The sequence below is a fragment of the Paroedura picta genome, chromosome 15 (genome assembly GCF_049243985.1).
Source record: "Paroedura picta isolate Pp20150507F chromosome 15, Ppicta_v3.0, whole genome shotgun sequence".
NCBI lineage: Eukaryota > Metazoa > Chordata > Lepidosauria > Squamata > Gekkonidae > Paroedura > Paroedura picta.
In genome coordinates this window covers 5,323,787-5,351,007 of record NC_135383.1, presented here as the reverse complement: position 1 = coordinate 5,351,007, position 27,221 = coordinate 5,323,787, and the positions used below count along the sequence as shown (strand labels likewise).

Below are 27,221 nucleotides of genomic sequence, written 5' to 3'. Positions count from 1 at the left end.
CCCAGGACTCCAGGTAGGGGTCTGACCAATGCGGTCTACAACGGGACTAGGAGATCTTGTCATAGATATATTTACTGACATAATATATTTACTGATTCCCAGTGGTATCTGGAGTCAATAAATATTCAGGATTGCCTTTGAATTCGCCCACTGATGGGATTTTGCATAGTTAAATTGTCCTTAACCGGTTCATCCATGCCTTCCTCATAAACATCCAAAAGAAGAACACGCAGAACTCGCCGGAGAATCCGAATTGCTTTGCGGAAAGACTGTGAAAAAATCTGGCCCCGAAGAATATCGAGTCCAAGTCCGTTGCTGTAAAAGATTCAGCTTTGTGGGATCTAAAGACTCTTAACACGTCACGGAAGAGCTAACCGCTATAATAAAAGAGCTCGAGGTTAAGGCTATCAAAAAGGAAGCTAGATAAACTGTCATGCTAGCAAAGGAGAATGTATGGGCTCCGAATGTCACAGGGCTTGATGGCTTCTCCTCTGTACATCACGCCTGAAAGTTTTCATATTGCTTCCGCACCTGCCTGCGGGTACTTCCAAAACTCTCTTTGTTCAAATTCACGCCAGGATTTTGAACTTCTCAATGGCCTGATTTTGGATCCAGAGTGGAGAAGAGGTGCTGGGAATCCTCTACTGTCCTATTTGTTCTTTTTTAAGTTACAATTTGGGCATGCCCAGTTTGCTCTAGATTTCCCTATTATTCATTACTCACTGTCACCAGTGACCTTCATAAATCATTGATGGCTCCCATGAAGCACGGGATATCAGTCTTCTCTAGGAGTCACCCGAAACTCTACGATAAAACCAAAAATGAACATTCGGTGGGGAAACCGATGGTGAGATTTTTTAAAATTTGGTTTCTTCTCCCGCCAGCCATCAGAGGGGATATGGCAACCTGACTTCTGTGCTTTTATCCTAGTCTAGCGCTGTCGGTTTCAAGCTCCCTCTAGCCGTGCCCGGGTAACCCCCGGGAGCATGATACATTGCACAGGACTTTGAGTTGTATTCGCAGCCCTTTGCACTGGGCTTCCTTTCAAAAGACATGGTTGGCATTCCCTCTGAGCCACCTGGACGGATGAGCCCTGAATAGGTACGATCAATGGAAAAGCTGTTCTTGCTCAGACCCGCTTGTCACCTACAGAGGAATGACGTTGGAAGTCAACTCCCTTGCTCACCCCTTCCTATAAAAAAAAACTCCAAACCTTTGGTGCCACTTGTTAGGGGCCACAGACCACTTCCTGCCCAAATTGGACCAATCTGATATTGTGGCAAAGCCCAGTCCTCAATGGGGTAAGTATTCCAATGCAATGTCTTGGGATTATGGGGGAAAGCTTCCCCCCAATGGGATATCTTGCATGGCGCCACACTTCCCATCCAGAGGGCACCAACTCACTCGCTGCCTTTGTGTTGTTGTTGTTAGGTGCGAGGTCGTGTCTGACCCATCACGACCCCATGGACAATGATCCTCCAGGCCTTCCTGTCCTCTCCTATTCCCCAGAGTCCATTTAAGTTTGCACCTAATGCTTCAGTCACTCCATCCAGCCGCCTCATTCTCTGTCGCCCCCTTCTTCTTTTGCCCTCGATCGCTGCCTTGGTACATCTACCCAAATGCAAGGAGCTTGTAGAGAGCTTGGAGGGGGGGGAGCATATTCTCTTCTGTCATTCAAGAGTAGTGGAATCTGTGCCATGCAGCGGAGTGGGGATACCGGGGACTGGCTGGCTGACACGTAGGAAACGATCGGGCGGATGAAGCCCAAAGCTGGCCGCTGATCGGAGCAGGGCTGTCTCCCCCGAGGCCAATTTTGTGAGCTTTGTGGCACAGAGAGCTGGAGGTTGATTGACATCGGGAGGATCCCGCAGAGACACCAGAGTTCAGGCACGGTCAACGCCGGTTATGAATTTCAGCAGGCACAGACACAGAGACGCACAACCCTTTCCTGGCTGCCGCGGGTCTGCGTTGGCCGCAGCCGCGGCAAAAATTAGGAATGGTTGTGGTGGAAGAACACCTGGTGCCAAGACTTCCAATAGACTGCGGGCCAGGGCACATGCTGTAGGCGAAAGGAAGTCGTTTTATTACCTTGACTAATATTTTCCCTTTTAGACTCTCGGGGGAAGGCAGTTTCGTGGGGTCCCCGTTGACCACCGAAGACAGGTCCAGCTTGTCCCCCAGGATTTCGGTCAGGTACTGGGCCATCTTTTTCTGCTGGGCCACGCTGCAGTGGTTCTCGATGGATAAAATGACCGGGTACCTAAGAATGGGGAGGAAAGCGACACAAGACGGAAACGTATTTGTCTGTTTCCCTTTTCTGCCACAGACACCGTATTACGAGTGCCTCCCTTTAGTCATCTTTCATTACCCCAAAACTCTTTGGCCTTTTCTTCCCAGGGAGGAGTCCCAGCCCCTCGGATCATTTAAACTGCCCACTTTCCAAATCCCTTCCAAGCTCCGTCCAGTACGGTCTGCCCCTTCCGCATCTGCCCTAGCCTATTCTCCACCTTTCTTTCCCTGAGAAAAATCCCGGATGAATGCCTGCCGTTGTCTGCAACAACAAAATCAGACAGGACCCTGGGGTGCCCTGTTTAAGGCCAGTGTCTTTAAGACACTCTTTCCTCCCCTCTTTTTGAATAAGTCCAGATTCCTCGTTCGTTCCATAAATTACATCTCAGCAACTCCCCCTGGACGGCCTGTTATGATACTCATAAACCGGACACTGGGTTCATCCCCTTCACAGCGAGCACCTTTTATTACCTACACTGCCATAAAAGCCAGAAGCTGCCTGTTGCTTGCAAGGCAGCCCTGGGCAGACCTCTGATGATATCCCCTTAATTATCACATTTACAAGCGCAAAGGGCCTTTGTGGCTCATTCTCTTCCACCCCTACCCTATCTTTTCTCTTTTTTGCCTAAATGTAAAACGCTCTCGCTGATGTCGGACTCTTCACGGGCGATAAACCCCGAGATAAAGTGTCTCGTCTAGAAGACTGCGGAACCCGCCACAAATACTGCCCAATTTACTCCCTGCACAGGCAGCTGGGGGCTCTTGCAATCTGCCACTAAGACACCGGAATGGACATCATTGTGCACTTGACTCCTTCCATGGCCTGTCTCTACCACTAGCCTTGCAGTGCTGGCCCAAGCAGGCTCCCTGAAGCACCAGGGTGAAACTATTTGCGCTGGAGGTACAAATGGAGTTACAAGACGCACTGCTTCCTGGCTGACCGGCCTGCTGGGTTGAGTCAGCAACCAAGCAGGTTATGGTTTTGGTGCCAAGGAAAGGCACACTCTTGGTCAATGATGCAAGCCAGAGGAAATTTGATCCATGAGAGAGGTCAGTGCTCGCTTGTCAGCGGTTTTGTCTAGTTTTGTCTACAAGACACGGCACTTTCTGTTCAATGCTGCTCCACATATTCAGGCTGGTGACCTCCAGGTGGCACCCAGAGTTCTCCTGCTAACATAACTGATCTCCGGACAGCTAAGAGAAGTTCCCCCGGAGAACATGGCTGCTTTGGAGGGTGGACTATGACATTATACTCCACTGACGTCCCTCCCTGCTCCAAATCCTGCCATTCCCGGCTACACCCCCGAAGTCTCCAGTTATTTTCCAGCCTTGAGCTGGCAACCCTACGCATTGATGAAATGGGAAACCAGGGACGTAGCACTGGGAGAAAAGGTGGTGGTGGGTGGGGAATGAACCAATAAAGTAATTAAGCCAAGCTTAGCTTTTGTGGCAAGGAGAAGGCTTAATAACCTGACGAGGAGAGGCTCACAATTGCAGTCTTATGATTTTTCTTTCTGGCAGAATCGTTGAATAAACATGTGTGCGCACACGCGCACATGCACACGGAGACCCCAGAATGTGTGTTTTGGCGAGATAATTTTTGCTTGGGTTGCGTTCGAACTTCTGTCGCGGAACATATTGAGAATACCGACCGCACACAGGGAGAGCCATGGCCTCCTGCCAGAGGAGATTTATTAACTGGGTCTAACCACTTTGGCAGCAGGCAGTAAAAAAAAAACAGGCCTCATAAGCCAAATCAATCAGCCGCGGGGTTTTCCTTTGGGTTCGGGGATCTATTTTTGGATTCTTTAGGCTTAGGTGTTTAAAAGGCTCTGTTTGGCTCAGAGCTCCAGGTAGAGTTACGAGGGAATGGAGGACCCAAGGTGAGCCACCAAGAGCCGCTAAAGGCAAATCCCTGTGGGAGGTTTAATGTGGGAGATTACAGGTCTTGATCCGCAGTGATGCAGGCCCATTCATATTGCAGGACACGTCAACGTTGTGTCTAGGAATGACATGGGACTTCTTAGCCCTCTTGTTGCAATGCAATAAAAAATCCATGCCTGTTTATGCTTCTCCTACCGCCACACTGGCTTATAACACTGTTGTTCTCCTCCATTTTATCTTGACAACAACCAACCCTGTGAGGTAGGTCAGGCTGAAAGCCTGTGACTGGCCCAAGGTCGCCAAGCAAGCTTCCACGGCAGAGTGGGGATTCAACGCTGGGTCTCCAAGATCCTAGTCGGATGCTAACTACCCCTGTACCTCCTTCTTAACATCTCTTCCACGTGTGGCCAAACTGTGACTCTCTGGATATCCACGGACCACGATTACCATACACCTGCACCATGCTGGAAAAAAATGCACTGTGATTCCTTTGGAGGAAAAAGATCCTTACATCCTTGCATTGTCAAACTAATTTTGCTTACCCAGCCGCAAAAGTCGACTGTCATATAAATTAAGTGGAGAGTGTGTACTCTTTTATTGTTTTAATTCTGGTAATGGTCTCAATCATTTGCCATGGCTTACGGCTTATGCAATAAAGATCTCGAGCAATTGACAGGAAATTACTAAGCCAGCAGTTGTTAGAAGAGGTTCCAGTCGGGGACTTCCTTATTTATGGCATAAGGAGCCATCCTAGTTAGATCTGCCCGGGAGTAAAACCTGGTCCATGCAATTCTGAGCAGAGTCACGCCCCCCCTCTAGGTGTGCTGCCATCGATTTTCATAGGACCCCAGTGCAAATGGCCCGGTGTGGGATACCCACACTGTCCCAGGGTGAGGGAGCAGGGAAATACATACTCGCTCTTGATGAAGGCGTATTTGTTGATGGTCTCGATCACATCTTTGAAGAGGATCTTGGAGGTCAGGGTGTAGCCGTGGTGGACGATGGGCTCCCCATCCGGCCCATCCCAGCAGTCAACTGCCGAGACAGACAACAGGAACATTTAGATAGACTTTCCAGAACTTTCTAACACGCCTGCTGATTGACTCTTGGAGATTTGATTGGTAGTAAAGATTTTTTACGATGCTGCTTTGGCAGCAGCTACAACCATAACATGAGGATCTGCACTGTGGGTCTGAAGGAACACGGTGACAGTTGCTTTGGGGTTGGTTCTGCCTCCCATTTGGTTGCTGCATCCGCCATGCTGCACCTCCATGGTGTTATCTTGACTCTCTTTCCTTCCCTTCTAGAGGTAAGGATGGGTGGGGGTTGGGTAGTTGGGGGTATTCTGCCATGTTGTCTTTTTGTGATCTGTTGTCCATTTTAATGGGGGTTTTAATGGGATTTTTTATTGGACGTCTGTAACTCACTATGAGCCAGTCTTGGGAGTGGTGGGGAATAAATTAAATAATAATGAGGAAGAGGAGGAAGAGGAGGAGGAGGACGCATCAGAATGCCAAATGTGCCCAAAAGGCCCAAAAGGGTTGTTGGACCTCTCACAGGTTTTGTAAGTTATTCTAAAAGGAATTAACACTGTTCAATAACATCTTCTGCCCAATTCATCAGCATTATCCTTTTAGTCCAGAATAGTCTGTTGGGTTAATCGAGCACCGGAGAGATGTGCCTACCCTCTTTGGACTCAGATGCTCCTCACTCAGGCGGCGACTGAGAAAAACCTCCAGGAGGAAACAGCCTAGGCCTTCCGTTGAGCAGCTTGGTAGAATAGCCCAAAGCGGGGCAATTACGTCCTCTCCCATTCCTTTAGAGTAATTGCAAAACAACGCAGGCTACAACCTCTAATAACCCTGCGCTACACGGGAAGGAAACAACGGTTCGAAGGAATATGCTTTGCTAATGGCTAAAACATCACAGCGTGGTAAACGTTTCCTAGGCTTTAGTTTGGGTAGAGTTTTCCAGCTGTGGGAACACAGTGAGGACTGGATGGAAACAAGAAACTATGGAATGCAGAGGGCAAGGTAGCACAGGGCAGCCAAAGTGTGGCTTTCCTGATGTCCGTGGACTACAATTACCATGAGCCCCTGTGGGCATACTGGTAAGGGCTCATGGTAATTGTAGTCCATGAAATCCTGGAAAGTGTGCTGGCAGGGGCTCATGGTAATTGCAGTCCATGGAAACCTGGAAAGCATGCTGGTAGTCCATGAATATCTGGACAGGCACAGTTTGGCCACCCCTGGCATAGAGTAATCAGGGGGCAGGTGTTAATCCTTTTGTTTTGAAAGCCCTCACCTTCTACACACCGGCATCCAGACTGCAGAACCCAAGCGTACATGTCGACTCTGGACTGAGACATCAGCTGGTCCCCCATGAGGTAGGTGTTATGCGAAGAGGTGATAAAGTAGTGACTCAGAGGGTGAGTCATGTCCTGGTTGACTTGGTTGTGCTCCGGGTTGAAAATATCCCCAGCGGGGCTGCGCATATAGTTGGTGAACCCTGCGGAAAGAAGATCCGGGAGGTTAAGAGGCTGTAATTTTAGTCCGAGCCAATCGGTCGTAAACGTGAGGCTTGCATCTAGACCGAAGAATGAGAGCTCTGCCAGAGTTTTCACTGGTTCGTTAATCAACTAATCGGCTTCGATCTGCAGAAGACTAAAACAGAAACTCTGGGGGGGAGGCCTTCACAGACTGGAGGCTCGGAATGGTTATTTGCTTTCCAGCTGAACACCCGCCCTGATTATTTTCTTGCAATTTGAAAAAAGAAACCTTTTGAGGGGATAGGCGCTATTCAGCACGCAGGAAAAAAAGAGCATGCAGAAAAAAAGAAGAGAGACTGCTCTGTGAAAACAGCACTATCAGGACTGTGACTAGCCCAAGGCCACCCAGCCTGCTGCATGCGGAGGAGGAGCGGGGAATCAAGGCCGCCGCTCTTAATGACTACCCCACGCTGTTCTTCCACAATGGCTTGCCCAGTTAGAATACTTGGCCTAGCGTTGCTTTCCATTACTGATCGTCAGCTTGTCTCGCTGAGTAATTGAATGCTAAATCACTCCATTTGTGGATAATTAGGATTCACCTGACTCACTGAGATATGTAATAGCATGATAGACAGCTCTTTATGGTCCATGCGACTCACTGGGACATGTCAAATTGTGTTCGTATTCTGTACATAAAACCAAATTATAATCGAATTATACACACACATACACAGATATAAATTATTCGATAGATAGATAGATAGATAGATAGATAGATAGATAGATAGATAGATAGATAGATAGATAGATAGATAGATAGATAGATAGATAGATAGATAGATAGATAGATAGATAGATAGATAGATAGATAGATAGATAGATAGATAGATAGATAGATAGATAGATAGATAGATAGATAGATAGATAGATAGATAGACAGACAGATAGATAGATAGATATAGACAAATGGAGCCTAGGTGTTCCATACAAAGTAGGTTGCGTTAGCAATGGGTAAAACCCTTCCCCATTCCTGACAGTTTTAGGAGATTTGAGAATAAGGTGGGGGGGGGACAGGGATCTCCACTGGGTATAGGGATGCCAACCTCCAGATTCATCAGCATCATCAACAGAGATCAATTCCCTTGGAGAACAAGACAGCTTTGGAGGGGGATTCTATAAGCACTGTACCCCACTGACGTCCCTGGCCTCTCCAGACTCCACCCCCCCCCCACAATCTTCAGTTATTTTTCAACCTAGATCTGGCAGCTCTGCCCCTGCATCATTTGCCAGTAGCCAGGGGGACCTGGCAACCCTAGTTGGGAAGAAGGCCATAGAGTCCACTTCCTAGAGCAACCGTTTTCTCTAGGGGAACAGATTTCTGTTGCCTGAAGATGAGCGGTAATTACAGGGGAGCCCCAGGCCCCACCAGGAGGTTGGCATCCCTTCTTTGGACTTTTGTGTCCACGTATGCGACAACTAGCCAACATCAACCACACGAGCAATGCGTTTGAAGCTCCACTTGCTGAGAAAATGCCCTCAACGGGGGAAATGCACGATGAAAATGTGTTCTTCTGCAGGAACTACAGCATCTGAACCAGCCAAGTCCACGGAGGATTAATTAAGCCGCAAAATCTGCCCAGAGAACAGATGCAGGGCCGCTAAAAGTTGATCCTCAGATGCAGCAAAACTCCCCAAGCTTGTTCTTGGCCACTTTTTGGTGGGAAACCTTTCAAGCAACCCATCCTGGGGAAACCGGGGCAGATTTGGATCGAGTAAACTGGCTCCAGCGGTTTCTCCAGCCCACCGCAAAATCCCAACCAGAGCCTTGGAAACCTTCCCTGGGCCAGCCTAACGATTTGCCATCCGCTTTGATTTTTCAGCTGGCCGATCTGCGTCTTTCAGCTCCCTTCCACTCCGGGCGAGAGATTTCCTAATCCTCCCCAACAGCACTGGATTGTTTGACTTTGTGTCTGTTCTTGGGCTATGACAGATCTGTCAATGTTGTTGCTATAGACTTCCTAGCAACCGGGCCCGGAGCGTTGTGCTATGTATGCACCTTCAATATCTGAAGGTTTTCTTTTTTAAAGCCACATAATGTAATATTTGCAAAAGACAAAGAGGTGTCGTAGTTACTGTGGAAAGGAGGCAATAATTTGGGCTCTTCCCCTTCCCCCTCTACAAAAAGGGGATTCGTTGCCTGTTCAAGTTGCCACCTTCCAGGTGGTGGCTGGAGGTTTCCCGTTATTATAACTGATTTCCAGCTCCTCTGGAGAAATGGGAAGGTGAACGCTATGGCATTATACCACATTAGAGTCCCTCCCCTCCACAAAACCCACCCTCCTCAGGATCCACCCCCCAAAATCTTCATTTATTTCCCATCCCAGTGCTGGAAACCGGACTGCTTATATTTGCATAGATCTGCATAGCAGGGGGGAAAACAGGTCTGAGACAATAATCCGATTGTCTCCTGCCACTCCAACTGAACAGCCTCCGAAGACCTCCTCCCAAGTGTTTGAGTTTTCCTGCTACCTATGCATCTCTTTTGGATGGAAGGGCCAAGAACACTAAAGGAAAGTGCCTCTGACTTAGACGAGGGCAGGGATTGTGGCTTTGCATGCAGAAGGTCCCAGGTTCAAATCCCACCATCCCCACTTAAAAGGCTCAGGCAGTCGATGATGTCAAAAATCTCCACCGGAGACCCTGGAGAATCCTGGAGAACTGCTGCCCGTCTAAGTGGACAGTGACTAGCCCAAGATCACCCAGCAGGCTTCATGCGGAGGAGGTGAGAAGAGTCAAACCCAGTTCTCCGGATTAGAGGCTGCCACTCTTAACCGCTTCACCACGCTCAGCAAAACTCATTCGCAAGAGCTGGCTGGCTTTGAACCATCCCTCAGTTCTCCTCCTCTCTCCTGACTTCTTATCATTACAAGCAAGGCAAGTACAATAATTTTTCTGCCAGCTTCTAACTTAATCCACTTGCATGAAATCAATACTTTGAAGAATGCTATTTATGAAATGGCAGCTTTTGGAAAAGGTGGACATTTGCTGGGGGAGAGGGGGGAGATGTGTTCACATTTCAGAACACATCATTAAAGAAAGGTCATTTGAGAACACCAGAGAGAGATTTGCTTCATGTCTCAATCAACTGCTGTTGTTTTCAGGCAGTGTGGTGGCTCTTATATGCCACTTTTCTCTAACAGAAGGATTCTGAAAGTGGCTTACAATCACCTTCCCTTTCTCCCCTCAGCAGACATCATGTGAGGCAGGAGAGGCTGAGAGAGCCCTGATATCACTGCTCGGTCAGAACACCCCTGTCAGAACTGTGACTAGCCCAAGGTCATCCAGCTGGCTGCATGTGGAAGAGCGAGGAAACAAACCACTAAACCGTGTTGGCTCTCAATGTATAGTCTCATAGTGAAGGGTGGCCCCATCTGCGGATACTTAAATCTCTAGATTGGGGCCATGCAGTTCTGCCAACTTGGGGGATCCCATCATATTTGCAAAAAGATCTTAAAATATTATTTAAAAAACAAATTAGTGACAGGGAGTGATGGGGGGAAGGCTGGTGACAGCGGTATAAGGCGCTAAGAGGTTAGCTAAGAGAGAGAATGGGATCTCCCCACATTTCTCAACTTTGTTTTTTTAATTTTATGAGATGCAGGCATAATCCATGAAGGCACCTTCTTAGCATCCCTTATTCCACGGCATCAAGAGAGTATGTTAAGACACGAGTTCACGCCATCACTGGCGGTGTTCTAGAAAACTCACCCCTGTTTGAAGAATTGCAGTGGGAGCTAGCCAGCTAAAACCGGGCAGGATGAAATATTCATCGAGAGCTCGGCATGTTCAGAGACCAAGTCAGAGCAGCCCTGATAAATTCCCCGCTCCCGCCACTCCAGAAGGGAAGAGTGCTCCTCCGCTGACGGGGCACCCTGCAAAGCAGATCTGCCACTTCATTCAGAAGGGCTGGACTGGAAGGCTGAGGATTTAATAAGTTGCCACAACTAATTAAGCGGAGGCTGCTAACTCTGCCCGGCGGCTGGAAAGAAGGAAGCAAAATCCACCGCTCGGGATTCTGATGGAGGCTCAGAGCCAGCTTGTCGCATAGACTTGGGAGTTCTTACTAGAGAGCTCTTCCGAGGGTAATGGACGCTTGGCACACGTGCCACGGGGAGTCCATGCGCTAAGCTAGAAGCAGTGGTGGCTAAATGTCTTTTTTTTGGAGGGGGGGCTCTGGACAGGTGGTCAGACTGGGATCCTCACCCCCTTTGGGCCCATCTCTTTGAGGACGGCCAATTCTTCGCTCGATCCCTCGAGATTAAGTCCCCCACTGCAGTCCAGCAGGGAAGGAGAAGTAGTCAGGATTAACTGCTCCTTCAGTCTAAGAAAGTGGGTTATGCAGAGAGCAACTGCACAGGGGGTGGGGGGGTACAGATGGACCAAGGGGCAAGATGAATCGGTTAAGGGTCCCAGGGTAAGTGCCTTATGGTAGAATCCTTAAAGCAGGTAAGTTCAGAGCACAAATATTGGGTGACCCAGGGTCAGTCCCAGTTCTCCCAGAGCTCTCTCAGCCCCACCTATCTCACAGGGTGTCTGTGGTGGGGGGGAGGAAGGATAGGCAATTGCAAGCTGCTTTGAGACTCCTTTGGGTAGTGAAAAGTGGGGTACAAAAAGTTGAATACATTTTCATACCGCCCATCCTGGTAGCCGGCTCTCAGCGGCTGGTCTTCTGGTTATCAGAAAGGACCCACATATTGTCATTTTTAAAAACTGATTCCAACATTCACCTATGGATTCGTAATGCTCCTTAGGTTTGTGCATGCGTGAAGCGGGTGCCAACGACCACCTCCGCCCCTCCTCCTCACCCCCCCCCGTTGTCCTGGGCCAGGCCCGTGCTCGCCTGAGGCCCCCTGCGCCCCCAAACGCCTCACCCCTTTTGGGGCTCTGCCTGTCGCCGCAAACGGGGACCTTACCGTCGATCCCGAGCGCTCCTTGGTGCTTGCTTTCTGGGCAGGGTTCGAATTGGTTGATGATTTCCAGGCAGTGTTCTCGGGTCACGTTAGTCATCTAAAGACAGAAAAAGGAGGAGGGCGTTAACAATAAAATGGAGAAGGACAGAATAATACTTCTCGTCCTAGCGTTTTCCATTGAGCTACTGGGCTGTTTTCCGGCTGTGAACGATATTCCTCCATCTCACCACCCCCCAACCTCCCCACCCCGGTTTCAATCATCCAGTAAGATTCCAATTCCTGCCCATCAGTGTCACTCTCGATAGATGGGGTTACCCAGCAGGGAACAAAGGCCCATAAAGCACTGCGGGGGTTGTCTCTGCAACGGAACGGAAAGCACGGGTTTGGGTTTTCCGGGCCGGTTTCATCCCCACGTGGAGGAAGAGGAGCTGCGTTTTGGTACTTTTTGTAACTGGCCCGATGGGATGAAGTTAATTCAAAATAAATTCCGTCTCAACCTCCGGAAGAAGTTCCTGACAGTCAGAGCGGTTCCTCAGTGGAACAGGCTTCCTCCGGAGGTGGTGGGTTCTCCATCTTTGGAGATTTTTAAACAGAGGCTGGAGAGCCATCTGACGGAGAGGCTGATTCTGGGAAGGCTCAAGGGGGTGGCAGGTGACAGTGGGTGAGTGAGAGGGTTGGGAGTGTCCTGCACAGTGAAGGGGGTTGGGCTAGATGACCCATGAGATCCCTTCCAACTCTAGGATTCCACCCTGCTGTTCAATCCCTGAAGGAATGTGGATGACCATCACTTTCCCTTCCTCTCCCTACAACCTGTGAGGAAGGTGAGGCTGAGAGAGCTCAGACAGAACTGTGCCTGATCCAAGGTCACCCAGCTGGCTGCATGGGGAGGATGTCGGGAATCAAACCCGGTTCTCCAGATTAGAGGCTGCCACTCTTAGCCACTACACCACGCTGGCTCTCAATTGACCTGTGGCAATTTCCCTGTGGCAAGAATATCCAATGGGATTGGTGTTGTCAAGAAATTAGTTTGTGTTATTGAAATCCTGGACATACGGAGCCAAGTCAGCGGTGGTAATTAATTGGGAGCCTGTTCATTTTCTTATTGGTGCAGAGACAACAGATCTTGCCCGGGAGGGATGTGTTACTGAGAACGAGGGACGGGGTTGTGTAAGAATATGTTTGTTTCTTATGTCAAGGAAGGCCGATTTATCAAGCCGGCGGAAGCGTCTGTTTGGCAGCTCATGAACGAAGATGCATCCCAGGTTGAGAAAGGGTGGATGGTCCCAGGTTTAATCTCCAGCACCTCCAGTTCAAGACTGAAATAGTAGTTGTTGGGTTTCTTCCTCCATGCAATATTTTTTTAAAAGCCTCGCCATTCAGAAACATAGTCTCTCAAGGAGAAGGGCTCCACCTAGCTTTCTACGTGCGAGGATTTATCTTTATTTTTTAATACAGGCATGTCAAATGCTACAGCCCAGACACAGATTGGTCCCATGAGGATGCGGGCAGGGAATTCAGCTAGAGAAGAAGAAAGAGATCGAGAAAGGTCGGAGAGGAAGAGGCAGCAGGCCGAGTGAGAAAAGAAGAAGCATGTGCATAAAGAACAGAAGGCAAGCTAGTGAAGGGGACGCAAGACACATGCCTTGAGTAGATCCTGGTCATGTTTACTACCTGGAGTAAAGCAGGAGGAGCTTCTCCAGCAAAGGAGGGAGGCGAGAAACCCACAGGCTTTTGGATTATCTACATAGACCAAACGGTGCAGCGAGAGTTCAGTACTCCCCTCCCCTCTCAACGTCAGCGCGATCGATAGCCCAGTGACACGGAAACCGAAGCACGCTCATTTAGAGGGACAGCATGCGCAGAGACAAGATTATCCTCCCTGCAGAGGACACACTGCCCAACCCCCAATGAATCGTGGCAAAAACAAACAGATGGAAAGTTCGCTACGCAGATGAGCAGCCGGGGAAATGTATGCTGCGGTCTCCCCCCACGAGGGGCTTCAAGGTACAGGCAGCCAGCATGGTGGGCTCCGAGAACCCAGCTTCCGTGGATACTCAGCCTAACTGACACCCCTCACAGGGTTGTTGTGATAGAAGCTGCTTTCGGCCTCCATTAGAGAGAAAGGTGGGAGAGAAGTGAAGCAAATAAATAAATACAAGAACAGAGAAAATCTAACAGAACGGAATTGACATCCCTGCCGCCGATCCTACAATGTGGCGTAGTGGTCAGAGTGTCGGATCAGGATTCGGGAGACTTAGGTTCGAATCCCAGCTCTGCCACAGGAGCTGGCTGGCTGACAGTGGGCCAATCACACACTTTCGGCCTAGCCTACCTCACAGGGTTGTTGTGAGGATAACATGAAGCGGAGAAGATTTAGGGAGCCTGTTTTGGGTCCCCATTAGGGCGAGAAAAATGGAGAAAAATGAACAACACAAAAAGAAATATATTGTCAGGGTGGGCTGTGGTTATTCAGCAGTGAGAGGAAAAGCCCTCTGAGCATGCTCAGAAGTTGTCTCAACGGGTTCAAGGATTCCGCAATGGGCTTTGGGTATCTAAAACTGGTGTGGCTGCTAATTCTTGGCTGTTTTAAGTTCATGAATTCAAGGCTGAATTAAATAGGCCAGGCTTTCTTAATCAGGTTTTGTGAAACCCTGGGGTTTCTTGACAGCTCTGGAAAGGTCCCCCAAATGGGTGAGCGTTAATTAATTGTTTATTTTCTTTTTAAAAAATGTTAAATGTTTATCAGGTGATAGGACCATATATGGTCATGCCGAGCTGCCCCCACCTCCCAAAACGGCTAAAGTTGAGCCCGGAGGGGGTGGGAAGGGATGTCCCTGGGTGGGTGAGTCCACAGCTGTGCTTCCCAACCACATTCTGCACAACCACACCACCTCTGGGGTTTCTTGAAGCCTGGAGAATGCTTCAGGGCTTTCTCAACGGTGAAAAAACTGAGAAAAAGCTGGTTTAAGCCAACACCCTTAAGCAAAACTTCAAAAAAAAAAAACATCCCATCAGCGCATGAATGATAAATAACTTTCCAGATTTTTCCAGATGTCAATTCAAATGCAAAAAAAAAAAAGCAAAAATGCTTAGCATTCATCACAGCTCAATGGAATTCACGCATACAAAAGACGTGAAAAGCTGGGGGGGGGGGGGGAGATGAAATCTGCCACGGTTACTTTTTTGCCAGAGGCAAAACAGCGGTGTGTTTGTTTGCTTTTGATGAATGCGCGATATGAGTCCATCAGGAAACAAGATCTGGGGCCTTTAATCATCAGCAAACACTGCTTCAGTTTAAACTGGGGTGGCGTGAAAGGCACTTGAACCTCACCGTGGTGCAGACCCTGCGGCACAAAGCACAGCACTATAGCCAGGTAGTACGGTGCGCACCTGGACATCAGAGGCATGTGCAGTCCATTGACTGCCACTGGGTTCCTGGCACGCAAGTAGCTCCAAGGCACGCCAAGTATGTAGAACTATTACGGAGAAGAATCATCCGAAATTAGGAGTACGAGGATGCAAATGTATCTGGTTTTATTAGTGCATTTAGAATAACGAATGCCATTAGCTTCCAGTGCGGAATAAAAGCTCCGCCACAGAGGGCTGTCTAATAGACCATAAATAGAAACAGGACAGGTTTTTCCTGGCTTCGAGGCGAAACCCGACATTGGGCGGAAAGTGGCGTCAAGTCACAGCAGATGGATGGTGACCCCGCTTTATTAACTGCAAAAAACATTGTGGGGGGGGGGGAAGAGAGGAACACGCACTGCTTCTCTGTCGCTGTTCTTCCCTCTACTCCTTGGGATCCTTCCCGGAAGCAGAGCTGGCTTATCTAGCAGCCAAACGAAAAAACAAAACAAAACGTAAACCTTCCGAGATGATGTATTCGTTTGTCTGCAAAGGCTTGGACCAGTTCCCAGATCTTCAGAGGTGACCTTGTTGACACAGGAATGGCTCACGTTCGCTAAGCAGAAGCCCAAAATCACACTGAGGACAGAGCGGACACTGAAAAAGTCACTTGGGAGCGGGATCGGGGCCTGCCGGTGTCGGAAACGGGAGATCAGAGCTTGATTCGAGACCCTGTCCTGCCCTTTTCAGGAAAGGAGAAGAAGAAGAAGAGTTGGTTCTTATATGCCGCTTTTCCCTACCCGAAGGAGGCTCAAAGCGGCTTACAGTCGCCTTCCCATTCCTCCCCCCACAACAGACACCCTGTGGGGTGGGTGAGGCTGAGAGAGCCCGGATATCACTGCCCGGTCAGAACAATTTTATCAGTGCCATGTCGAGCCCAAGGTCACCCAGCTGGTTGCATGTGGGGGAGCGCAGAATCGAACCCGGCATGCCAGATTAGAAGTCCGCACTCCTAACCACTACACCAAACTGGCTCTCTGGAGCTGCATGAAGGAGTAGGGCCAAGTGAAGAAACAACAAGGGTGGGCTCAAAGATGCAGGAAGAAAAGGAGAGGCAGCTAAGGAACTCCAAAGTCAAGCAGCTGAGCAACCTGCTTCGTTTTATAGGGGAGTTTGTTTGACCTCCAGGCCAGAAGAGGGCCCCGGAGTCCTCCTACCTTTTGTTCCGCTTCAAGGAAGCGTTTCAGGTCGTCGACATCCAGGTAGTCCTTGTGGCTGCTGTAGCTGAGCATGAGCAGGTAAAGGTCTCGGCGCGTCGACATCATCTTGTAGAAGGCACAGAACTCGTCAAAGTCCAGGGTCCCTTGGTGGTCGTCCGTATCTGCCTCCTGGGGACCCAGAACGAGGAAGCCATGAGCGGGCTCTCTCCCCACCACCGAAGCCCCCCAACCAGCTGGCCCCAAAGCCTCAGCACAAGCCCTGCTTCTGCACCATTCACACGGGGAAAAGGGGGAGAAGCTCTGTGCAATTGTTACGCCAAGGGTCACCGTGACTCCTCCGTCCCTTCGGTGCGTTGCGCTCTGAGCTCTCGTCTGCTTGCCACATGCGAGAGAACCAGCGCGGTGGAGGGGTTAGAGCAGGGGGAGTCAAACTGCGGCCCTCCAGATGTCCATGGACTACAATTCCCATGAGCCCCTGCCGGCAGGGGCTCATGGGAATTGTAGTCCATGGACATCTGGAGGGCCGCCGTTTGAATACTCGTGGGTTAGAGAATCGGACAAAGGAACTGGAGGATCCTCTGTGCTAACAATGCTGGCACCTGGGGCCTGTCACACAACCTCAGCCAAATGGTCATGGGGACAGCGTCTGCCAAGGCTGAGACTGACCCAACCTGCAAGCAAAGAAAGGTTTCCCATAACTTGAGACGAAACCTCCATTAATTTGTGTGGGGGGCACACGCCAGGCTGGAAGTGGCTCTCAACCCCAAATACTTGATCCTACCGGTGTCTCAGCTAGTTGGCGTCATTCTCTGGTCGGGGAGAAGCCACTCTGTGCATGCTCAGAGGCTGGACTTCTCAGGCGGATTGAGAGGAGGTCCCGGCTGGCCGCGGGGACACGCCGCCCGCAGGCCGCCCGAAATCACTTGAGGCCACCCGCCCCGAAAGGCTTCCGCCGGCTTTTATCTCGGCCCGCTAATTAAAAAGAAGCCCATTCGTCGACTCCGAAATCTGAGTCGGCTCACTTCATAAAAGAAAGGACGTCTCTCCATTATGGCATTTCCCCATCCCCCTTTGAGGCTTCGGCTGGGATCGGCGCTATTGTAATGAGAAGCGGGTTCCTTGGCAGAGTTTCAGACCCCGCTCTTAATCAAACTCCATTATGATCACACAACGCAGGGGGTTCAGCTTTGCCAGCCTAATACGCCGTGCAAATCAATGGGCATTAGCAGCCTTCTCCCCCGCACCCTACAAGAGCATTTAGCTGCTTTCTGATAAGCGTTTCCCTCCCCGCTCCCGACTGATCATTGATCCACCGGCTCTGATTGCAAAACATCCGATTCTGTTTTTCAGTTTTGTCATTATGCAAAGTTTCACACTCCATTAGCATCTGCCGGGGTTTAATAACAACAGCTCCAGCCTGCTCTGGCTTTCTGATGTCCCCTGAAACGCACAAAGAGCTCTCACTGATGTAACCAATCAGCATCATTAAACACAAGCTTATGTGGACCCTTCTCTCCCCCCCCCCCCCGCCGCCAATTTTCGCTCATTTACAAAATTAAAGCAACTTGCAGCTTTGTTGACTAATGTCTTCCGAACCAGGAGAGGAGCCGGGGAGCTAGACTCAGCTCTCCAGGGCTGCTCCTTAATGGCCAGGCGTTGACCTAGTTAGGGATGCTTCCAAGCCGGATGAAGATTTCTCCTCAAAGTTTGGAGAGCTGGATGGCTTGGCCTTGTTTTCCGTGCACCTAGAACCCACCGCTGTGCAAAGGGAGAGGTCTCGCTGGCTTTATTTCTTGTTTGCTCTCTTGGGCAGGTTGACATCGAGAGATTAAAACATTCATAGGCAAGTCCAAAACATCCTAAAGATTTTAAAGCTGCTACTACCAAACAAAAGTCAGACCCCCCCCCACCACAGCCATCTTCAGTCTGGCCTGCAAGAATTGGCTGTAGGCCAGGTTATTATCTATCTATCTATCTATCTATCTATCTATCTATCTGTCTGTCTGTCTGTCTGTCTGTCTGTCTGTCTGTCTGTCTGTCTGTCTGTCTGTCTGTCTATGTCTATGTCTATGTCTATGTCTATGTCTATGTCTATATCTATATACCACCCTCCCTGAAGGCTCAGGGCGGTTTACAGGAAACGGGAAAAAGATACAGATAACCATTACAATTGCCCAGCCAAGAAAGGGGAGAAATATGAGAGGAAAGGAGGGGAGCAGAGGGGAGGGGAGCAGAGGGGAGGGGATAAGGGAGGCCCACGTGATGTCTGGATGCCATGACCTCAACCATAGACCTATCATAAGAGTGCCAATCTTACAGGGTAGCCGCAATTTGATGGCAGATCATACATACCACACACACACACAACACCTACAGTCCAACCTGGGGCCTTTCCCTACAGAAAACGGATGCTTTACCACTGAGCTCTGACTCCTCCCCAACACAAAGGGATTTTTACCCCCAGCATCATGTATTCCAAAACTGATCTCAAGGATCATGCAGAGATGGAAAATCTCAATGAGAAGCACCCCACGGACAGCGCTTCAGAACATCTCAATCAATGCATTCCCCTGTCTCAAAAAGCTCTCTGAACATGAAAACAGATCTGAAGCATGCTCCAGATCTGCAGAATTCTCTCCCTGCTGGGGGAGCAGAGGCCCGCGATCCACCAGGGAAGGTCCCGCAGACTCGGTCCACGTGAAATGCAGTGGCTTGCAGGTGTGATTAAAACAAAACAAAAAAACTAAGCCATTCATCCAGAACTGACAGAGCTCCCCCAATCCAAAGCAAAAGGCTAATTTCGGTATAGCTTTAGCAGTTCACTCTGAGGCTCGCTTTTCTGAAGTTTCAATTAAAATCTAAGTGGCTGTTTTTGAGAAGAGGAGCCAGAGTGAGAAAAGTCAAGCACCGAAGCACTAGAGGATTAAGATCTCTTCTCTGAGGCCCCGCACTTCAGTTGCTTTATCTGCCAGAACTCTGGAGCCAAGAAGAAGGGCGTTGACGTCTTAAGTCAGGGACGCTTGGCGAGCCAGCTGGGTGCAGCAGTTAAGAGTGGCAGCCCCCGATCTGGAGAACCCGGTTTGAGTCCCCGCTCCTCCACGCGCAGCCAGCTGGGTGACCTTGGGCTAGTCCTAGTTCTCTGAGAGCTGTTCTCACAGAACAGTTCTGTCAGGGCTCTCTCAGGCCCACCTAACTCACAGAGCCCCTGTTGTAGGGAGAGGAAGGGAAATGGATTTGTAAACTGCTTTGAGTGGTGAAAAGTGGGGTATAAACCCCAACGGATGTTGCCCAAAGGAAGACTGCCCAGTCAGTAGAACAGCAGTTCTTTGTTGGTAAACTTTGCACCCTCACTTCATTTTTCTCCTCTGGAATGAATATTCCACCCATCCTTCATGTCCCATCTTTTCAGATCTCAGGAGCTAAGGAAGGTGAGCTCTGATTAGGACTTGGATGGGAGACCACGATGGAGTTGCTGTGCAGAGTCAAGCCATGGTGAGCCACCTCCGTTCATCTCTTGCCTTGCAAACCCGAGGGGTCACCCGAAATCCAGTGACATCACAGGCCTTCCCACCACTCATAATCTCTCTTGTACCCGTGCGTGCGAGGCTCTTTAATGTTTGAGGCATCCCACAGCAACTCTCCCTGGATTCTTTTTCTCCAAAAAAGCATCTCGATGCAGATTATTATTTTATGGCAGGATGATGTTTTACACTTGTTTTTTTTAATGTCTATTTTTTCCAGCTGGTTTAAGGCTTCGGAGTTTTTTTAATTATTAAAATGTGCATGAAATGCCTTTTAAGAGGTCCCTTTCTGCTTCCCAGGGTTGTGAAGAGCCTCATACTGCATGCTAGTCTTTTGGTTTCCCTCCCTGACGCAAACAAGAAGACGACCCCTTAACCTCTCTTTTGCAAATCCATGGGATTCTACAGGATTCTCTTCGAGACACCAGTGGCTTCCTTAACAACCTCGTCTCCCTCACCCTCTCTCCAATTTTTAGGCCATTTGCCGGCGAAGAAGAGTCAGTTTTCTCCCACTGAAGGAGTCTCGAAGCGGCTGACCATTGCCTTCCCTCGCTCTCCCCACAACAGGGACCTTGTGAGGCAGGTGGGGCTGAGAGAGTTCAGAGAGAACTGCGACTCGGCCCAAGGTCACCCCGCAGGCTGCATGGGGAGGCGTCGGAAATCGAACCCAGTACTCCGGATTACACAGCACAACACACAGCTGGCTCCCAACTTACGAGACCTGGTTAAACTCGTCGACGTGACCTGGTTTTTGGGTAAATGGGCCACTTGTGCTGCCGACAGCATCCATCAGGTCGCTACATGCTGAGCACTCGATGTCTTCTACCGAGCCATGGGTCTGCTCTGACTGGCAGAGACTCTCCAGTGTCTCAGGCTGAGGTTTTCCGCATCGCCTCCCCCCTGGTCCTTTTAATTGGCGATGCGGCAGACTGAACCTGGGATCTCTGTCACGCAAAGCTGATGCTCTACCACCGAGATATAGCTTTTCCCATCCCTCTGGACTGGGCTGCAGATCTCTGGCAGTGGGGTGTAAAGTATTACCTATCCGTTTTTTTTAGGACACTGCGCTACTAACTAGATGTTCACTTTTTTGGAAGAGTTGAGTCTGGGTTCCTCCGCAGCTATACAGCTGCTCCAGGGAATGGCCCAGGGTGGCTGGAGATATTTCCCTGGTTTTGCTGTTTTGCATGTGGATAAATGGGGATCTAAACCTCCCGCAGGGCTGTTGCACCATGGGAAATGGAGGGAGGGAAGCAAGGAGCTCTTCCGTTCCTTACGGTGGTGTTCCGCGCCCAAACGGTCTCCCCTTTATGTTTTAAAAACCAGTGGCAGAAAAGCTGTGGGGAACCTGACGGGGTGACAATCACAGGCATATGGACCCCCTGTTAGGCCGCAGGGCCATCAATCCCGAGTTAGGTCTGGATAACCCAGAATCTGGATCCAGTTCTTTACATTGCTCAACATCTAGTTGAGTTCTAACTCTCTGCTTTGGGGAGAATGAAGGCAAAAAGGGCAGACGCCTCCTGACACCCATTTTGCCTTCATTCTCCCCAAAGCAGAGAGTTAGAACCCAACTAGATGTTGAGCAATGCAAAGAACTGGATCCAGATTCTGGGTTATCCGGACCCTGTGATGCAGGGGATGGAAGGCAGATTGGCAGAAGGGCCATTCAAGACAGAACATTGACCTGGCTTTTCCCCCACAGGCTCCAGATAACAAGTGTAATGTTTTTCCCTGTCTGGGTCAGTTGTGGGGCCAGCAGGCAAGGTGCGCTACAATTTAGAACAAGAACACGCTTGCGGTACAATTTAGAACCATTCCAAGGGGTGGATGAAAAAGCAAAACTCTTGTTAAACTACAGCTCCAGCGTGCTGCTGTAACTTGCAACCAAATTGCGGTTCAAGCACAATCCAAAGGCCGACCTAGCCACTTCTGGCCTACCGACGCAAGAAAAACGGAGGCGGGAGCAAAGCGGAATAAATTCTCAGTTTGGGAGGCGAGCACCCTTAGAATTATATATATATATATATATATATATATTTACAGAATTAATCTCTTTTTCATTCCGCAGAATGCTTGGCACTAATTGAAATCAATTCGGGATCTGTCGGCCCTGCGACTGCTTGGCATACTTCTTCCATTTTTCTCGTTTTCATTAATTTTCTGTCTGGCCTGGCACAAACGAGAGGCGGTTAATTATTAGACGGGCTCTCATATATTAGTTTAGTTTTTTTTTTTCCAATTCTCTCGCACAGCTGCTTTCTTCTGCTACCAGCTCCCTTGGGAGTCAAGCCAAGCACTTCCACATGGTCAAAATTATCCACCTGGCTGTCAGTTGTGGACCACCAAAACTTATTCAGGGAGCCAAAATCCTCCTGGATCCTCCTGACTTTGGGGACATACTGCAGGATGCACAAGTCCAAGGGCCAGGAGAATATACTGGAAAATCCAAGCTAGATATGCTTTGGCCCAGGCATGACTGATCTTGGCAGATGTCGGAAGCCAAGCAGGGCTGACCCTGGCTAGAAATTGGATGAGAGATTTGGGTGGCAGTTCCTTCAAGGGTCATGCAATGGCAAATCCATCACCTAGCTGCCAAAAAGTCCTTGGATCTCCTGGTTACATGAAACACGGAATACGATAAATCAATCAATCAATTAATTAATAATGCTTTGGAGCTTGCCTTCTGGATTTCTCCCTTGGAACTGCAAACGACTCAGCCAGATTTCCAACGTGGAACCAACACATTAAGCACCTTACATGGTCCCTTTTTTAAAAATTCCACATTCTGGGCAGAACACTTTACAAGTAGATTGCACTGTGACTTTTCTTTCTCCTCCAACCTTATCGAACATGCCCGGGGCACATTAATTGAGTACAATTCAGGAGCAGATGGATTTTTATGTGCGGTGTTTCACCAGAAACCATTACACAATGGATATGTGTCTATCAGCACAGCACCAATTTTGATGCTGTTTTTTCCCAGTTATCAAGACAGAAGTTCCTGTTGCGATTAGGATGTCTGGAGAGCCAAGCCAATTTATAAACGTGTATATATGTGGAATCACTGCTGACCTGTTGTCAGTATTATCTCATCACTCATATACCACCGGACCCTGTAGCTTATGCACTGGCAATTGTTTGAAACTTCTGAACAGTTAGAATGGTTATTGACATTCCATAACACCTCAGCAGCCAAAGCAAGGATGAGACAGGACTCTTTTCCATCTAATGCAGGGGTAGTCAAACTGCGGCCCTCCAGATGTCCATGGACTACAATTCCCAGGAGCCCCCTGCCAGCGAATGCTGGCAGGGGGCTCCTGGGAATTGTAGTCCATGGACATCTGGAGGGCCGCAGTTTGACTACCCCTGATCTAATGGAACCAGCATGTAATTCATCTCAGATGGAGTTCAGTTTATCAGGTTTATTCTGATTTGAGGATGGAGAGGGTAAATGGGCAAGAACATTATTTTCTCCATCAAAACCTAGCTCAGACTTCGTAAACAGATAACCAGATGCCTCAGCAAAATCAAGCGTGTCACGCTGCCAAGTACCAATTTAATTTTCATCATTGTCACGGATTCACAAGTGCCTTTGGACGGAGGGAAAATATATTCCCTTTAGCAGATATTGAGAAATTCATATGCTATAGAATTAACGGCCTTAATCTCCAACACATATCAAGGAATAACTGATACACCCGGTTTCCTGGCTTCGCTATTTGGTTCTCGTTCCTCTCTTTGCCGCTGTTGTTTCAGCCAAAAAACAACCCTACGAAACGGTGCCATTCTCAATTCTCAGAGCGTCATGGTTTTATAACTAGTTTTCCGTGTTGCCGCCTCTGTACAGTTCGCATTTGCCAGGGCAGCAGAAAAGGAATAAGAAAGGATGCTTATTAGGTGTGATCGACCCAGGGCACAGATTAAGGTCCCTCTTCAGAGCCTCGAATCCAGGCCCGATGTCAAAAAGGAACACAGCCTACCAGAGGATGTGGGGAGAGGAAGGGGAAAGTTTGCAAGCCACTTTGGGATGTCTTTGGGTGGTGAAAAGCGAGGTGCAAAAAAAAAAACAGCTTTCCTTCTTCTAAAAACATTCCTTGCAAGTAAAAAGGTAGCACGCGGAAAGATTCTAGGCCTGTGCTTTGCCTGCTGGGCTGGCTTTCTACTTGCAGGGAGATTTCGACAGGCAGGAGGGTTAAAAAAAAAAAGAGATTCCACTCTTTGAACCTCTTCACAACAGGCAAAACTATACAGAAGTCCCAGAAATGAACCCAATTCAACAGGGAGTGCCGCTCCGTAGAAAAACATGAAACCGGCAGCATCTGGTGTTAGAAACAATGCCTAGAAACGCACAGCACACACCCACGGGAAGAGCCCCCCCCCACCGCTTTCTCCTCAGACCCACCCCGCTCCTCACCTTGAACATCTGCTTGACCTTCTGCCGGGGCAGGTTGACGTTCAGTTTGTGCATCAGCTGGAGAACTTCATTGATGCTCAAGCTGCCGTCACCGTTTTTGTCCGCCTCGTCGAAGGTTTGCTTCAACCACATGGAGGGGGAGTCAAGGAAAGGAGAGCAAACCGAAGGAGGTGGGGACAGCATCCCCCCCCACCATGCGCACACGCATTGGAAGCACCCGAATCCAAGCATTTTTTTAAAAAAGAAGCATCAGAAGAGCCCTGCCGGATCAGACCTGTAGCCCATCCCGTCCAGCGTCCTATTCACGTCGTGGCCAAGCAGTGGCCTCCAGGAAGTCCACGAGCAAAACTGCAACAGCATCTCCCCCCCTCATGGTTCAAGCCAAGGTCTGAATTCAGGGTCGCCCTGCTCAAAGCCAGTGCCCCCCTCCCCCATGGCCATCCTTGCTGCATTGAGAACCGAAAAGTGAAAGAAACTCCAACCCCACGGCCGAATGGTCCAGAGAATCCACATGGGAAGTTTGAAATGTGCAAATATACGAATGGATTTTTAAAAAAACGACACATGCCGTTTAAAACAATTTTGAGCTGGCATAGGAGCCTGACTCACAGTAAAATTATTTTACTCCAATATTGAATTAGGACCATACATGACCCTGATGTGAGGCTATTATTTGGGATGAGAATTGTTTTCAGTTTGCAATTATTTTTCATATAATTGTCCCTTTGAAGGCTTCTATGTGGATTAATTGAGTTCATTAGGCTGTTCATTTGGATTTCTTGCACCTTTTGGTTTTTGATTCAATGGGAGGGGGGAGCAAAGTGTCCTTTCTCCTTTCTCTTAGATTGGTTCTCTTTGACCCACATCACCTCTCTGAGGAACTCTCCCTAGCCAGTCCTTGAGCTAGCCAGGTGGAGAATCACCGGAAAGCATCTGGAGAGCTGGGTCTGATTCCCCACTCCTCCTCCACATGCGACCTTGGGTGACCTTGGGCCGGTGACAGATCTCTCAGGGCTCTCTCAGCCACACCTACCTCACAGGGTGTCTGTCGTGCGGAGAGGAAGGGAAGGCGATTGTAAGCTGCTTTGAGACTCTTTGGGGGGAGCAAAAAGCAGGGTACAAAACCCAGCTCTTTTTCTTGCTCTGAGTATTAAAAATCTGCAGTCCGAATCAACCCCAAAATCCATGGATCAAGCTTTGCTGAAGGAATATTATACAAAATGCATTGAAAATTCACGAAATGAGCCTTAAGGCAGGGGTAGGCAACCTGTGGCCCTGCCGATGTCCATGGACTACAATTCCCATGAGCCCCTGCCAGCGAACGCTGGCAGGGGCTCGTGGGAATTGTAGTCCATGGACATCGGCAGGGCCACAGTTTTCCTACCCCTGCCTTAAGGGAACAGGAGAGCATTTGCATTGCCAGCCCGCCCACCGAGAAGGATACTGGTCCCTCGTCCTCTGCCGCTTTGACAAGCTGTCCTCGTCGCTGATGCCGGCCATCAGGTACTTGAGGCCCGTGATCCAGGTGCGAGCCTCTTCCCCGCTGGAGGAGACCAGGTCCAGGGACTCCATGTGGTCTCCGTAGTAGATGCTGAAGCAACAGTTGGGGTCGAAGCTGCCATCTGCATAGCGCTGGAAGATCTCCGACTGCTTGCCCTCACACACCTCCTGGATCGAATCTATAGAGACTGGCGGGGCAGGGAGAGAACGGGTGGAAAGGGGAATGTAAGTTGTCGTGGGGAGTTATGCCTGGCACCAGTGCAGTGTTTGGAAGGAAGCCTGACTCTCAAAAGGGGCAGAAGCTCGGTGTAGCGGTTAAGAGCAGCGGCTTCTAATCTGGCGAGCCGGGTTCGATTCCCTGCTCCTCCACATGCAGCCAGCTGGGTGACCTTGGGCTAGTCCCAGTCTTGTCAGAACTGTTCTCACAGAGCAGTAAAGTCAGGGCTCTCTCAGATTATAAAAAACCAACCCTTCTTCTTCCAGGTGCTGAGAACAACTCAGAGGAGGACAATGAGACAGACAGAGAGAGAGACCCAAATTCTGGGTCTCCCAGCAGCATCTTCTTTGCTACCATGGAAACAGGATGCTGGACTAGGTGGACTTTTGGTCTGAGCAAGCAGGGCTCCTTGGAGAAACCCTTCCCCTTTTCATTGTGCATTTGTGGACAGTCTCCTTAAAAACATCTCAGGATTTGGCATCCAGTAGCAAGAACAACAGAGGTCTGTGGGACATCTCAGAAGCAAAGACTCACGCCACGAAACCCTCCGTGAATGCATAATCGTAAGGCAGTTTCCCAGAAGAAATTCAGAGAAGCAGGAGCTTCCCCTCGCCCTAGCAAACAAGATTTTAGAAACGGTGGTGAATCACATCAAAAATCAGGACCCATTTGGGAAGTATAACTCTCATTCCCCTGAAAAATTGAAGGCATTGAGCTGAATAGATGGAAAAATGTCATTGTTTTAAAAAAAAGCACCCGACAAATAGCATAATTTGGGGAGATTATGGTATCCTCTTGAGATTACAAAATGCACCTCGCTTTAAACTCAGACATCTGTTCACCACGGTCTGAGTTCTGCCAGGAAGGGAGAAATAATATGCTCGTACATGGCAGCAGAAATCAGAAGTCCAACAGTTCTAACAAGTGAAGAGCTGTACTGTTGGACCGGACCCAAGATCCATCTAGTCCAGCATCCTTTTCTGACAGCATCCACGAAGATGCCTTTTGGAAACCCAACATGAAAACGTTGGCACTTTACAGGTCAGATTATTTCATCCATGTCAACGCAAAATGCAACAAAAGCAGTGTAAAAAATTAAAAAAAAACAAACAAGAAGGACATTGAGAGAGCAACGATCAGACCCCCCAAACTCTTTAGGCTTCTTAAATTGGCAGCGGGAAGGAGGAGGAGGGGCCAAAGGATAAACTGGATCGGGACCACAGTGTCGTGGTCCACCTTCCCAGTGTTCGAAACAGGCGGCGAAACCCGACAAACCCCACAAAGAGCTGCTGGGCTGCATTCGGCCGGGTGGGAGCTGTTCACACGTGGCTCGCGTCACATTTGGTAGCTGTCGGTCCACATTTTGC

At 49.2% G+C, this 27,221-nt stretch overlaps 1 protein-coding gene across 6 annotated transcripts in view; it reads right to left on the bottom strand.

The window, feature by feature from the left end:
* Positions 1-27,221, bottom strand: part of PLCH2 (phospholipase C eta 2) — a 188,550-nt gene that overhangs the window by 45,828 nt on the left and 115,501 nt on the right. For all 6 annotated transcript variants that reach the window (XM_077311135.1, XM_077311136.1, XM_077311139.1 and 3 more), the window contains 7 exons: positions 25,582-25,825; positions 24,138-24,267; positions 16,197-16,367; positions 11,635-11,728; positions 6,478-6,681; positions 5,088-5,208; positions 2,089-2,260 (listed from right to left, as the gene is read on the bottom strand). In XM_077311135.1, the coding sequence (XP_077167250.1) occupies positions 2,089-2,260; positions 5,088-5,208; positions 6,478-6,681; positions 11,635-11,728; positions 16,197-16,367; positions 24,138-24,267; positions 25,582-25,825 (1,136 nt within the window). The remainder of the gene's footprint in view (positions 1-2,088; positions 2,261-5,087; positions 5,209-6,477; positions 6,682-11,634; positions 11,729-16,196; positions 16,368-24,137; positions 24,268-25,581; positions 25,826-27,221) is intronic.